Raw genomic sequence first — 15,724 nt, 5'->3', positions numbered from 1 at the left:
AGCAGCAGCTTCAATGAACAAGGCCCCGATGAATCTTCCCATATGGGCAGCACTTTAAGACCATGACAGTGAGAATGATAGCGGCTAGTTCAGAGTTCATCTTGCACGCCACTTTGCAAAGCACATCCTGAGTTCAATCCTCACAAGAAGCCTCTTAATCCATCCACTTTACTGATGCAAAAACTGAGTCTCAGAGAGGCTAAGTGGCTCACCTGAGGTCACATTGCTTACTACGTTATTTTGAACTATCTGTCATGTCTGTCTCCGCCACCAGACTGTGATCTCCTGAGGAAAGGGAGTGATGAATTGTTCTGTGTGTCCCCCCCGTGGAGCACAGGACCTGCCCTGAGAACAGGGCCAGGCCCCACTGCACTGTGTCTGCCCTTATCCTAAGGGCTCGGTTTCCATGCTTCTCAGAAGGCTTCCTGGAGCCCAGCGCAGCACCAGGCACATGAAGGGTACTGAGCAGGAGGCTCATGGCATAGATGATGCTTGGATAGCCAGGACCCCACTGGATCCTTCTTAGGACCCGCAAGCATGGCTTTCATGCTTAGATCACCACTCCAGTGCCCTCCTCACCTCTCTCCTATTAGGAGAATTCCACAGGGACAGGGACCAGGTCTCATTCATCTCTGTGACCCCAAAGGATCTAAACCAGTATCTGGCACTGAGAAGGCGTTTATTATGTATATTTGCTTGAATAATCAAAAGAATATATAACTGCCTCTCCCTTCTAGCTTAGAACCTGAATGGCCACAGGTGGGCCCGGCTCTGGGTTATTCTAGATTAGAAGCCTCGCAGCAGTTCCCCATGCAGGGAGTTTAGTACAAGAATTCCCAGGCAGAAGAAGAAAGGTAGGTGGCCCCCAGCTACAGATAATGAAGCAACAGAGGGGCAGAGCTCTGAAGAGGAAGGAGGGGATGATGAACAGGAGTAGGAAGTTGAGACAAGAGAGAAAGTAGTTCATTTATTTCTACAAGAAATGGAGACTAGATGGCCCCTGGCCCTCGGCTTTCACGAAAATCACAAAGCTTGGAGAGACAGAAAGAACCATGGGCCCAGTGCTCAGATGGGACTACTGAGGCCACAGCAGTCAGCAGCTGCTGAAGGTCCCACAGCAAGGGTGTGACCTCCCAACTGTTCTTTAAGTCCATCTTCCCCTGACTCCCTCCACCTTCCCAACAAGCATATATTTCATCTTTAAGGTAAATTGCACTTATTATGTTTTGTGAATTTGGGAAGAGCTTTACATTCCTTAAGATATTTAAAGAATCCCCCACATCTGGGTGTCAGCAGACACTATTGAAAGGAGCATGGGAGTTTGGGGAGTTGCCTTACAAACCCCCTTTTGCCTGAGAGGCATTTGGGTGGGGCAGGGGTAGGGTGGGGGGGTCTAGGCAGTGTTTTCCTTTGTTCAGCAGAAGGTGGAGCATCCGCAGAAAGAAGAAAGAACACAGAAAAGGCATTCAAAGGTGTGCTACTCTTGAGGTCAGGAGTTCGAGACCAGCCTGGCCAACATGGTGAAACCCCATCTCTACTAAAAATACAAAAATTAGCCAGGCGTGGTGGCATGTGCCTGGGGTCCCAGCTACTCAGGAGGCTGAGGCACGAGAATCACCTGAACCCAGGAGGCAGAGGTTGCAGTGACCTGAGATCACACCACTGCACCCCAGCCTGGCTGACAGAGCAACACTCCATCTCAGAGCAAATTGGTCCAGCAGGACCCTTACACCTGAAGAGCAAGCAGTCAGCCTCCGAGCTCTGCTTGGCCCTTCTTCTTCTGCCCTGGAGACAGAGACCTTAGTGGCCAGCCCTTGGTAAAGAGGTTCCTGGTCAGCCTGAGGCTGCCAGGACCTGATAGAACTGAGCACAAGTGGACAATGCTGTGGACCAGCTGGACACCCAGGTGGGCCCTGTCAGTAAGGTTGCTAAAGCACTGCTAGAACTACCTAGGGCTGGAGAGAATCATATTTACCGGAATTCCTCTCAGGAAGCATTCCATAAGTGTCTAGAAGGAGTAAGTTGCTAAGACTCTTTGCATGTGCATGCTGGTGGTAGGGATGGGGAAGGCTGAGCAGTGAGACCTCTAGGGCCTGCCTGACAAAAGACAGTTATATCATGGGCTTCTTAGGAGGGTGGCCCAAGTGGAGTGTGCCGGTGTGGCGCCAGGCCCAGTTCTTAGGCCTGGGAGATAATTCTGAGGCTGTTCCAGCACTCGGGCCCCCTCCTTCATCCATCTCCTGTCCAGCACACAGCTTCTCCATGGAACACGCATTTGAAGAGTTTGGGTTTGAAGAGGTGTCCAAACTGCTCTGCCCAGGATTCCCATACATCCTAGTGTGGCCCTGAAGCCAGGCCTCAAACCCTCGGGCCCTTCCAGGGTCAGCCAGCCAAGCCCAAAGCCCTTCAGGGACCAGAGCCTGACCCAGAAACAGCCTGCCTTCAGTCACCCTCTGTCCTCCCGAACCTGAAGATTGAGAGATTCTCCAAGGTATTGAGAAGGCTGCTGCTAACACACTCCAAAGTCAGCAAACTCTGATGGTGAGGCACAAAGAGCTCTTTCCCCGAGAAGAGGAGGCACAAGCCCAAAGGAAAACAAACTGAGGGCATGGGTTCAGCCATTCGACGTCCCAGAGGCCACCCCAATGAAGAAGAGTGGCCTGGATTCTGACTGTGACCAACCCAGGATCAGTGGGGCAGAGCAACCTATAGGCATGGTGACAGGTTTCTGCTCAGTAGAAGAACCTGACAGTGGCAACCAGCCAGTGTTGCAACAAACCACCTGGGGCTGGGCAGGGGGCAATGCATTCCCCACAGCTATGGTTGAGCAAGTGCCTACTGCATACCAGGCACTGTGCTATAGCCCGTATATGCACCCTCTCATTTCATTCTCACAACAACACTTTGAGGGAAGGATTATTGTCCCAGGTTACTGGTGGGGACATCAAAGCACAGAGCAGCAAAGTGACTTTCCCAAGTTCCCACTGCCAGTTGGTGGTAGAGGGTGGCTCAGAAGTCCGTGCTCTTCCTACTGTCTTCCCTCATCCAAGTTATTCTTGCCACTAGCTAGTGTAAAACAAGAGAACGTTCACAGCTAAGATGATGTAATTCTCAGATCCTCACTCCTTTCGGGAATAGCTGGGGAGCTGCTGTCCACCACTGGCCCTCAGAAGAGGTTGCCAACTGCCTCTTCCCCACCTCCTGCCTCAGAAGGCCTGACCCCCACTGCCCCCTGCATAGGCCTGCTGCCCATGGCATGGGGGCCTGAGCGCACCAGGGAGAAGCAAAAACGCCAGCAAGTTCATAGGCTGCAGCTCTCTTTCATCTCTCCTCTTCCCCCAGATCCAGCAGAGCAACCACCTCAGCAACTTTTGCAGCCAACCAGACCCAATTCCCAAATGCCCAGCACTCTTAGCAAGAGAAGGGACCTGAATGACTCACAAATGAGGTAATATAACTGTATGCTGTGGCTGCCATCGGAGTGTCAAAAGGGAAGGCTGTGTGATCCAGCTCCTATTCTGTCCCCTCTCCCCAGGCACTGGATGGGCTGAGCAGTGCCTGGCCCAGAACAGCCTCCCCTGGGAGTCTCTAATCTTCCCTGATGCTCCTGCCAGCCAGTCCCCAGCCCCCAGCAGTCGGCTATACTTGGCTCTGGCCCACATGGAACTATACAGCATACAACAGCTTCTGCCACAAACATCCCCTCTATCGCATCCGCCTGGGGCCAATGTTAAACACCAGTGTGCTGCCCCTGGGCACAGGCTACCCAATGGCAGAGGTGAACACATGCCAGGCAGCATCAGGGAGGCCAGCCCAAATTAAACCTTGCCATAGGCAAACCGAAGAACAGAGTGCAGAACTGATGGGCCATGCTTAATTTGGCTCTGTCGCTCTACATGAGCACTGTCAGACCCACTCAGCAGACCCAATGACATGCCAAGGGGGAGACACATTCGGGCACAGGCCCCCGCTTGCCAAGAGCTCATTGCCCAGAGCCAAGTTGGAAGCTCAGGCTGGCCCCCAGCTCAATGCAGAGGCTCAAGGGTCCAGGCTGGCTGAGGGGAAACAAGGCAGTCAGGCCACAGCCACTGTCAAGGCCCTTACCTTGCTGTCCGGGGGCGATGCTGCCAGCTGTTGCTGCTTGGCGATGTTCTCCGACAGGCACCAGCACACTCTCTTCTTCTGCTCCTGTGAGTGCGCTTCCAAAGTGAATAAGCACTCTGCCTTCTGACGTCAGGGAAAATAAAGAAATGGACAGTCAGGGCTGCTCCCTGGTTCAGGGGGCTCCCAGGCCCAAGCCCATCCCTGTGCTCCAGAGGGTGAGGCTGCAGGCGGGAGGGGAGTGTCCGCCAAAAGCCGCAAATGCACACTAATCCCCAGTGACATCGAGGCAGCCAGAGGCGCAGGGAAGTGGGTTCAAGGGCCAGCTGGCGAGCTGTTGGCCCACAGGTTGGGGGAGGGGAGGGAGGCAGTGGCTCCCAACACAGCAGAAGCCTGTGGAGAGCTGCAGGACAGAGCCGATGAGGTCACCCCCAGGGGCAGGCAGCACAAAGCAGCAGCTGGGAGAGCACGTGGGGAGCCCAGAGGGCCAGGGCCTCGGGCTGATGCTCTGTGGAGCCAGGAACCCTCCCCACCTCCCCCGGCTCACAGAACCCATCTCCCTCACAGTGCTCTCCTCTGATCCCAAGGCCAAGGCTGAACGGGTGGTTGGACGGGCATACCAACAGAACCCAAATAGCAACTCAGGGCCCTCTGGAAAGTCTTTGACGGGCAGGGTCATGTGGCCCTTTGCAGCCCCACTGCCCAGCACATGATCTCGGTCTAATTAGTGACTGTTCGGCTCAGTCGAGGGCAACAACATCCCTGGCACTGCTGACATTTAGGTCCCGCTTCACTGTTTAACCTTGTTAAGTACTACAGTCTCCTCTCCCCAACTAAACTATAAACCCCTTCTAGAAAGGCCTTTTTCATCTAGGCCTCGTATAGTGCTTAGCAAGCAATGGCCTTGGTAAGCTCTGGTTGCCAGGAGGGACTTCTGGGATGAGGTGAAATCCAGGTCAGCTTTGGCACAAGCACCAGGGAGCTTCAGGGACCCAGAGAGTTGCCCCTAAAGCAGTCAGAGTGTGCTAGGGGTGGGGTAGGGATGGTGGTACATGCCCAGGGTTGCTATCCACAACCGGGTACTCTCATCAGGGGATTATAAGCTCTGTCTGCCTCCACTGGAATTTGATTATAACCCCAAAGGGCTACGATTAGATGAACTCAGCCAGGGAGCTAAGAGCATCAGCTGATCCCTTAGAACAGAAAAAAAAAAAAAAAAGACAGTGTTTCTATCCAGCCCCTTCTCATTTTGCAGTTGGACAGGCCTGGTTTGAATCCGAGCTGGGCCACTTCCCAGCTGTCAACCTCAGGAAAGTCCCAAGCTGCCTGTGAAATGGGGTTATAATGGCATCACTTGGCTTTCAGAGCTACTAGGAGGGCAAGCAAGGAGGACAACAATCAGGCCTCAACAAACAGTCACTAATATTACTATTCAGCAATTCATTTGTTTAATAACTATTTATTGACTGGGCGCAGTGGCCCATGCCTGTAATCCCAGCACTTTGGGAGGCCAAGGTGGGTGGATCATGAGGTCAGGTGTTCAAGAACAGCCTGGCCAACATGGTGAAACCTCGTCTCTACTAAAAATACAAAAATTCACCGGCATGGTGGCACACGCCTATAATCCCAGCTACTCAGGAGGCTGAGGCAGGAGACTCACTTGAACCTGGCAGGTAGAGGTTGCAGTAAGCCAGGATGACACGACTGTACCCAAGCCTGGGCAACAAAGCCAGACTCAGCCTGGGTGACAGAGCAAGACTCAGCCTTGAAAAAAAAATAAAATAACTATTGAGCACCTGCTCTGTGACAGGGATAGTCCTAGGCATTGGAAATAAAGAGATAAATGAGACATTTATCTCTTAGGGACAGTCCTAGGCATTGGAAATAAAGAGGTAAATGAGACAGACTAAGCATGGGCTCTCAGGTTAGGGGCAAATACAATAATATTTATTATTTATACAAATAAACAATTAAAGAAATAATATATAGCCCTCCGTATCCATGGGTTCTACATCCATGGATTCCACCAACAGAGGATGAAAAATATTTGAAAAAATATTTTAGGCTGGTCACAGTGGCTCCCATCCGTAAATCAGCATTTTGGGAGGCCAAGGCAGGGGGATCATTTGCGCCCAGGAGTTCTAGACAAGCCTGGGAAACACAGTGACACCCAGTCTCTACAAAAGTTAAAAAAAAAAATTAGTTGGGTGTGGTGGTGTGTGCTTGTAGTCCCAGCTACTTGGGAGGCTGAGGTGGGAGGATTGCTGAAGCCCAGGAGCTTGAGGCTACAGTGAGCAATGATTGTGCCACTGCACTCCAGCCTGGGTGACAGAGCAGACCTTGTCTCAAAAAAAAAAAAAAAAAAAAAAAAAATTCATCTGAACTAAATATGTACAGATACCTTTTCCTGCCATTATTCCCTAAACAATACAGTTTAGCAACTATTTACATAGCACTTACATTGTATTAGGTATTATAAGTAATCTAAAGATGATTTAAAGTACATGGAAGGATGTGTATAGGTTATATGTGAATACTACCCCATTTTGTATCAAGGACTTGAACATCTTTGGACTTTGGTATCTGTGGGGTCCTGGAACAAATCCCTGGTGGATACTGAGGGACAGCTGTAATTACAACTTGGGAAAATGTCATCAAGGTCATAAAGGGAGAGGTCGTACTTGAGGTGATCAGAAAAGGCCTCTTATACAGGCCTTTTATACAGGCCAATACACAAGCTAAGCTAAGACATGAACAGTAAGAAGGTGCCAGCAAAAACAATGTTTGGGAGAAGCTGTTCCAGAAACAGCGAATGCAGGTCTTGAGCTGGGGCGGACTATCGCATCAGATGATAGCATCTAGGGACTTCTTCTACCCTGCACCCGACCCAACCCTTAGGAATGCCACCCTTCAGAGTGGAGGCACATCCCACGCTGAGTGCCAGCCATTCCTCTCAGGCCCGAAAGTGCTCAGAAGTTGATCTTCCTAAAAGCATTTGGGGAAAGAGGAAAGAAAGCCCTGCCCGCTGGTTTCAGGGAACTGGGTGGTGCGCTGAGGCACTCCTGCAGCTTCCACTTAACAGCTTCCCTCCGCTGCCCAGAACCCTCTAGCCCATAGCAGGGGAAGGATATGGCCAGCAGAAGACCCCAAGATTTCCCAGGGAGAAGCCGGGTGAGGCAGATGCTGACCAGAAGGCCCTCTGCTCCCTGTCTCCAGTGTTCCCATGTAAAGGTTGGGGGTGAGGCACGAACTGTGGTCCCTTCCAGCTTGGAAAGGCCATCACTCCATGAACCTGGCCCTGGCCCGAGCCTCCCAGTCCTGCTTCTACCCAGCTGGGTGCCATTCCTTAATCTCTCTGAGCCTCCATGTCCTCTCTCTTTCTGTTCTGAAGCAGGAATTCTGCCTTACTAATAATTCCTTTTGTCTAACTATCAATTTTAAAAAGAACTTTCCAGCTGGGCGCAGTGGCTCATGCCTGCAATCCCAGCACTCTAAGAGGCCGAGGCAGGCGGATCACCTGAGGTCAGGAGTTCGAGACCAGTCTGGCCAACATGATGAAACACCGTCTTTACTAAAAATATAAAAATTAGCCAGGCATGGTGGTGTGCACCTGTAATCCCAGCTACTCGGGAGGCTGGGGCAGGAGAATCGCTTGAACCCAGGAGGCAGAGGTTGCAGTGAGCTGAGATCGCACCTTGTACTCTGGCCTGGGTGACAGATTGAGACTCTGTCTCAAATAAAAGAAAAAGAACTTTCCCAGCCATGATCTCATGTTGATCTTGGCAATGCAGTGAAGAGACAGGGATGGTATGGATTGTTGTCCCCATTTTACGGAAGGGAATGGCCAAGGTTCAGAGCAGCTAAGGACCTCCCTGAGTCTCATCGCCAATGAGGAGCAGAGCTGCAGCTCAAAGCCTTGGAGAACCACATGCTGGGATCTCATCTCCAACACCTGGGGAGGTCTCATCACCTGGTCAGGCTGCCACATCTGTGGCTGGCAGGAATGTTCCCCTTGCAAACTAGACCAAGAGGCAACAAGAATGCAAAGCCTCCAGGAGAAATTCTGTAGGTAGCTGGGTCTCAGAGCAGCTGCAGAGTTCGCTGGCAGCTTTTTGTATAACTGCCCACTGCTCTAAGCTCCAGGATGGGGTCCCCCTCCCTACAAAAGTATGGAAAAGTTCCCCCCTTGCTGGGAGGGCATCTCACAGTGAGAGCCACCTACCCTCAATACAGAGACAGCCCCCTCAAATCCCATGCCCTGCACAGTGCTAAGACACTTACCAGTGATACCTTGACACTTCTTCCAACAACTTTGCAAGGTAACAGCCGTGATTTTGCCCGTTTTACTGACACCACAAGAACCACCCTCCGCTGCCCTGCACCACGGGAATCTCCTTCGGAAAGCCATATTTCTTCACCTGAGATAGTGACCATATTGCCTGTCTCAACAGCAGAGTGTAGGGCTGGGTCTCTGGCTCTCAGAGCTTGAAGCTGTAATACTAGAGGACCCAGAAGGCTTCCAAGGCAGGGGCAGAGCTGGCTGGCTTAGACGGGCAAACATTTTTGGGAGACCTAAGCTTTGGCCTGGCCAAGAGAGAGAGCACTAAGCCAGCTCCCTCCAGGGAGGCTGAATTCCCATCTGCCTAAATCTGTCTAACTGGGGACACTCATTACCTTCCTGGCTTCCCTCACAAGTAACCCATCTCTTTTAATCCAGGGTGTGATCCAACTCGTCGGTCTCAACACTGATGCCCACTGTGCCCTCAATACCAGGCTCTGGGGTCAAGGCCATAAGCCGCCCTGAAGGCCTCTTCATGTAACTCACTTAGACGGTGCCTCCTGACTATGGAGTGGTCAGCCAAGCACAGACCTTTCAGATCCACTGGCCCTGGCCCAGAAGCACTGGGCACAGACCTGTGTATTTAAACACGGGCATCCTGAAATTCAACCAGACACCAAGCTCCTCTTGACCTCTTTAAAATCCCCTCTTGCCTTACCTCCTTGTTCCTGAATTAACTATATCTTTGTAAGAACCAAAACCTCTTCACCCATAAATTAAGTTGGTTCATTTGCTTTGATAAAAATTCTGTCATTTAATTCAGTTCTCCTAATGACCCTATAACATAGGTAGGAAGGAAAGCAGCTGCTACCATTTTTCACATGAGAAAACTAAGGCTCAAAGAGGTTATGTCACTGGCCCCAGGAGGTCTCGGTAGAGAGAGATTCACTGTTTGTCTTCTGCCTCCTCCAGAGCCTGTGATCTTACCATATTTGTATAACTGTATATGCACATTACAAAGAATATGAGCTATTCCTCTTAGCTTTCTTTTTAAAAGACCAATAAATCATTTGTGATTTCTCTAATGGAGAGTAAATGAATATGAAAAGCCCTTCCCCTTACTCTGAAATTGACAATAACAGTAGCTACCATTTATTGAGCCCTCGTTGTGTGCCAGGCTCTGTGCTAAGTGCTTTGGATGCAAGTCTTACTGAATCTCATTTAATCATTACCACAACCCTGCAGGCCTCATCAGCCCCATTTCAGAGGTGAGTTTGTAACTTGCCCCAGATCACTCAGAAAATGGAAGAGCCAAGATTCAAATCTAGGTCTTCCTAACTCCAAAACTCTTAAATTAATGGAGCCAACATCAGAGTCTAGGTTAGAGAATAGTCCCCGACCAATGTGCCCATGGACCCAACTGACTTCAGAGCCCCCTGTGTTCTGAAGCCAACTGTGGGCTGCATCTGTCCAGTGGATTTGCAGGAACTGAGAAACACACCTGTCCAGGCAATAGAGACCCAGAGCCCAGGACTACTTTAGGATAACACCACCCAGGACCTTGCAGCTAGAGAACAATCAGAGCTGCCACCACCCAGGCAATTGGGCCTTTCTCAATGCAGAGTCAAAAAATGTCTCCAAATCTTGATTCTCTTTTTCTTCTCTGGGTGCCACCTGCATGTCAGGCAATGAAGAGAAATCACTTTTCAGAAGTTCCAACTAAGATGTGAGTTTCAGGCTCTTGATAGGATCCAAAACCACCTATGTTAAGAGTGGCCCAGGCTACAGAGCAAACAGGCATCTTGTCTTCCCTGAATTACAGATGTGCTTCTCCTAAATAGCAACCCACTAAGAGAAGGGAGAGGCTTCTAGCTGCCTATAAGCTCAATCCCACAGCCCCTGGGGATCAGATCACCTGGCACTTTACTGAAACAAAAAGCCCCAAATCAATATCCCTTCACAATCTCTGGAAGCTGGGAGATCACAGATCCCAGGAAACCAATACAGCAGAAGTCCTTTTCTCTGGGAAACACTAACCCAACCTGGCAGGAAGCTCTATTGGCATTAAAGAACCTGGAGCCTCCTTTCAGGGACTGCCCCAGAGAATCAGAACCCAGTGTGGTGAGGCTGGAGAAGGAGCCTAGCCTGGTCATGGCTTCTCCTCTCTGCTTGCTTGGCTCTGTGGAACTAAACACCCTCCAGCACTGAAGTGATTCCACCAGCCACTTCCTGTACCCCAAGGGGAATGTGGCTGACACAGGGGAGGACATCCAATGCCCTCTTGGTCCTCAGGTCTGCATTTCAGGCAGCCCAGTTCCCCAGCTGTGTCCACTGCCTCTTTGGAACTCTCTGCCCTCCGCTAAAGCTAACTTCACATCAACTGTCTTCTCCTCCAGGGGACTGTTGAAAGACTCTCTCTTGGCCTTGCACTTCTTAGCCAGAAACTGAAGGAATGGTTTTCAGTCACAAACTGTGTACAATTCCTTCTCAAAGGGGTGTGTTCCTCTTGGCCAGCCAATACAGACCATGTCCCACCTCCCACAAAACAGGTTCCCTGGACTGTTGCATGAGACAAACAAGCGAAGGCAGAGGGCAGGAATGTGTCTAATGCATCCTTGCTTGGAACAGACACTGCCCTGTGGTGAACAGAAAATTCACTGAAAATTGAAAAGTATTTGTATAGCTCAGTGGCTCTCAATTTTTTCATCTTCAAGGATCTCTTGAGTGAAACCCCAGCCTGAATGATATTTTATCTACCAAGCCATATCAAGTAATAAGTTACTTGCCAGATGTTGCTCAGCAAAGGCACAGCACTGCCTATCTAAGCTTCTGATCAGACTGAGATAACCAGGAATCTCAACCACACTGAGTGGGTATCATTCCAGACTGAAACCCTGACACTTGATGTTTGCTTAAGCCTGTATTATCTGGCCCAGGTAAAGGTACAAATACCTTCAGACCTTTTGAAACACTGACAAGACCCTGTACGAGGGGTCGTGGGTGGTACTTCCTGGGAAACATGGAAGCAAGAGGCAGGTGCAAGAATCACGGTGATCTCTAGAGGAAGGGCTATTAACCAGTAAACAGGGTGATGCACAGCTGCCCAGCCACACCCCCACTGAGATTCCTGCAGTTCAGGAGGTCCTGCACAGAAAATCTCAGGGGTCTGTTCTAAGCACTTTCCTTTCCACTGCTCTTTAACACAGAGGTGAGAGACGCATGGGGCAGGAACAGCTAGTCCCATTCTACCTAGCAAAAAAACTGCTACTCTGGCCTTGCCCAGGACTTTGGCATGAGTGGGTGTGGAGGCTGGCATTAGAACACTGGTCTAGATCCCAGCCCAGTGTCTCCCCTCAAGCACCAGGTCGAAGATCTCTCTCCTCAAATCCAGAGGAAAGGACTCACCTCTGCTAGATAGAGCACGCAGAATTTCAGGTCTTCTGAAGAACCTTTGAGGGAACAAAAAGTAAGATTTGCATTAGAACTGGCTAAAGAGCCTCAGTAGTTTGCTCCAGCAGAGTCAGCTGTCTTGCTCAGAAGGCTGTGTGTGGCACCTCCTGGGAAAAGAGAGAGGCAGGCATGGGAGGCAGGGAAGTCTCTGGAGGAAAACTGGCTAAGTAACTAACCAGGGTAATGTACAGCTCTAAGGCATTTGCCTGCGGGTCAGCCTGGCCCAAGGAATGCTGAAATCTCCTCCCTAGGAGAGGTAGCCAGGAGCACCCTCTGGGCATGAGGTACAGGGAGGGAGCCCTCATTCACCCCAGGAGGCCTCCTCCCTTCCATGATTTCTGCAGTGAGAGACCTGGAGGCAGCACACATCTGGATTTTCCTTTAAATGCTCCAACTGCCTTTGCCATTTTGAAATTCAATAGGGAGGCTTGTTTTCCACCACGGAATGGTGGGCTGTGCAGTCATAGACTGGGTGGAGCCCAGAGATGGCTTCCAGGCCCAGGCTTCACCTCTCTGTGTGTTTTCCTAGAGACTTCTAACCCCTGGTCCAGGATCCCAGTCGCAACCATTCACTAACTCTTCTCTACCTGGGAGGCATCTGGGAGGGCTGTTGGGAACTCCCTCCTCCAGCAGAGGAGCTAAGGTCCAGTGTCAACCCCGAGGGAAGGTGATGGCTCAGAGTGCTTCAGAAGCAGGAGGGCCAGGAGATAACACTCAGATTCTGGGAAAAGCTTCCTGAAGGAGGGTCCTGTTGAGTTTGGACTCAAGGTGAGAAGAAAGGACATTCCAAGAGAAGTACAAATTGTGTTCAAGGAAGAGCAAGTGCAGAGAAGCAGACTGTTCCCTTCCTCCAGGACACTGGCCCTGCCCACTGCAGCCACTCTTCAGGGCCTGGCAGCACTCCCGCTTAGGGCACTTGTCTGGGCATGGGCCCGGGATGGTTCTCCCTGTGACCGTGCAATGGGCCTCGTTGGGCAAACTGTCATTGTTGAGGGAAGCAACCACAAGCACGTAAAACAGTAAATGCTTAAAGGGATAGGATCTTGGCGCACCACAGTGCTCCATGCCAACCACTGTTCCCTATGCTTCCCATGGATATGCTTGACCCTCACAACAACCCCTGGAAGGCAGGGCTCTTTTCACCCAAGAGTCTTGAGAAAACTGAGGCACAGATGAATTGAGTAACTTGCCCAGGAGTAAGAAAGAGAATCAAGATTTAGACCCAGGTAGGCTGGATCCAGAGCCCACACTCCCACCACTACACACCCCACCTCAGATGCCCACCACATAGGCCCTATCCAGCTCCTCTGTCCTCTCAAGGCACCAGACCAGTGTTGAGCTCAAGGTAGAACCCTTAACACATACTTGAAGTAAAGAAATTGTCAAAGACACCAAAATTAGTTGCAAAGAGAAGACAGCAAGATAAAAATAGAGACTGTGGATCAAGTCAATTCCTAAGAAAAGCAGTGAATAAGGGCCCTGGTGTGGGTGAAGTCCAGGGCCCCTTGAAGCAAAGTATATGGGCAGTTCTGAGACAAAGCTATCCCTAGGGTCAGGGGCTGCCAGCCAGAGCCAGATTAAAAAATCTCCCATAAGTAAATGAGGGTTCACTTCAGACTTAGGGAGAATAAGTCTTTCTACTTCTTCCCACCTAGTGATGGGCTGGGGAGGGAGGGAGTCTTGCCTAAGAAGTCCATCATGTTTAAGAAAACTGTAATTTCAAAGCTTCTGCTGGTTCCTTGTGTTGCTGAGGGTAGAGACAAGAGGAGGTGGTTTCTTTTGTTTAAGAGAACACACTGGGACATTTCTTTGGCTTTCCAGAAGCAGATCCTAGTGCCAAGTGAGAGTCAAAAAGATCTATGTAAGAAAATAACAGAAATTTGGGGGTTAGAAGCTGGCAGCGAGAAAAGAGAAGGTTCTAGAAGGGAGAGGAAAGCCCAGGAGATGAGAGCTTCAGGGAAACAGGAGGCTGAGGTTGGGGGAACACTCCCTGAGACATATTCCCTATGGCAGGGAATGGTGGATGGATTGCCTTGACAACTTTTCTGTGCTGTGCCACCCTTGCCTCCTTCCCCAATCTCCCTGCATTACTGCAAACTTTCCCTGAAATCTGTTCCACGTCACAGCCTTGTGCTGGCAGCACTTTGAGAGGAGGATGGAATGGGGGCAGCACTCAGCATGGTTCAGAGCCTCATAAAAGAACAACAAACTGAAGAAGCCAAGGGTGCCAGAGAGGAGCTGCAGCTGTAGAAAAGCAGGCTGCAAGGGGCTGACCCAGGAGAGAAATTCTGCCCCTCCTAGAACATTAGAACTGGGGGCTAGGAGGGAGGAGAACGGCAGCACACATCTGGGTTTTCCTTTAAACATTCCAACTGCCTTGGCCCTTTTGAAATTCAACAATTAGCCACTGGGTTCCAGAGTGGGCCTCGCTTCCCGCAAGGAATACATGGACCATGCAGGAGGGATCCCCAATCACGGGCTGGGTGGACCCCAGAGATAGCTTCCTGGCCCAGGTCTGACCCCTCCATCACTTTCCCAGAGCCCTCTCTCACCTGGTCTGTGATCCAAAACTCAACAATTAAGCAAACCCCCTTCGCTGTCTGAGGCAAGCAGGAGGGGTATTGTCCCCATTCTCCAGATATAGAGACTGAGGCCCACGGAGGGAGAACAACATGAATAGGACATACAGTGAGTAAGTGGCAAAGCCAAGCTTTGAACCGAGGACTGCCTGCCTTGTCACACTTCTACCCCTCCATGGGTTACTCATCTACATTCCACCAGGCTCTAAGCCCCAGAGGTGGCAATGTGTCCCTTCCACTGCTACCACCCCAGCACTGCTATCACTGATGTGGGCTCTGAGGACGTGCTCAGAAAATGGGGACTGGCCAAGAGTTAACTCCAAACATTGCAGCAGCTGAGACCAATGCAACTGACTTTCTGCAACTGCCTACCTGGCTCCAAGGTGAACGGAGAGCCCAAGAAGCAGCAGAACATTTCCAGGCCACTTCTGAGACACCAGAGCAGGCCAGAAAGACACACTATGGGTGTGACGCTGGCCGCCTGGGAGGCAGCAACACAAAGAGTAGCAAAGCCAGCAGGGCGGCAGAGGCAGGAAGAGACCACAATGGGCCCCGGCTGACCGGAGATGTCCCAATTGTTAGTGCCAGCTCTCCGCCTGTTCCCATTACACTGCCATTCGGCCCTGCTGAAGCCTGGGGGAGGCTGGGCAGGACGGGAGCAACAAGATTTAAGTGACTACCACCCAGGAGCCCTGGGGGAGAGGTGCACCCCCAGCTCCTGAACTGAGGCAACACTTCTGCTCTTTTAGTCATTCATTCACACAACAAACATTGATTAGGCACACACAGTGTTCCATGCCCCAGGCTAGGCCCTGGGAGTATGCTTGGCCAATGGAGCTAAGGACTCTTCAGACAAGTTACACAGGCAGACCTTGGTCCCTAGCGTGGGGCTGCTTCTCCCCGGCCAGGGAGCAGCCCTTGCCAGCCCCAGCCAACCAGAAAGGTTGGGTGCATTCCTTGTTTGCCATCTTCTTTGCCCCAAATTGAATTCTGCATACATGGTGATTTGAAAGAGACAAATAAGAAACCTAGGAGTCATGAGCAATATTAATCAGAGACCATTCTGCCAACAGAGGCTCCAGCTGAGGTCCCAAATGCATCCCTTAAAAGCCTCAGGCCCTTGCTGCTGCAGCAGGTCTCCTGGGGCACAGGGGAGGCAGGCAGGAAATTGGACGCCAGGACTCAGAACATTGGGTCCTGTGGCTCCAATTTGGACTGCAGGAGAAGTGGTCACTAAACTTCCATGAGCCTCTGGACCCACAAGCCTATCTCAGGGAAGTGGGGGCAGCTGGGGGAAGGCAAGGGCTCCATCGGT

General features: G+C 51.0%; 1 protein-coding gene across 7 annotated transcripts in view; it reads right to left on the bottom strand.

The window, feature by feature from the left end:
* RGS3 (regulator of G protein signaling 3) overlaps nucleotides 1–15,724 on the bottom strand; it is a 137,414-nt gene that overhangs the window by 54,084 nt on the left and 67,606 nt on the right. For all 7 annotated transcript variants that reach the window (XM_007968345.3, XM_007968341.3, XM_037983901.2 and 4 more), the window contains 2 exons: nucleotides 11,786–11,829; nucleotides 4,105–4,227 (listed from right to left, as the gene is read on the bottom strand). In XM_007968345.3, coding sequence (XP_007966536.1) covers nucleotides 4,105–4,227; nucleotides 11,786–11,829 — 167 coding nt within the window. The remainder of the gene's footprint in view (nucleotides 1–4,104; nucleotides 4,228–11,785; nucleotides 11,830–15,724) is intronic.

Source organism: Chlorocebus sabaeus, chromosome 12 (assembly GCF_047675955.1).
Source record: "Chlorocebus sabaeus isolate Y175 chromosome 12, mChlSab1.0.hap1, whole genome shotgun sequence".
NCBI classification, from domain to species: Eukaryota; Metazoa; Chordata; class Mammalia; order Primates; family Cercopithecidae; genus Chlorocebus; species Chlorocebus sabaeus.
This window is presented reverse-complemented; position numbering and strand designations above follow the sequence as displayed.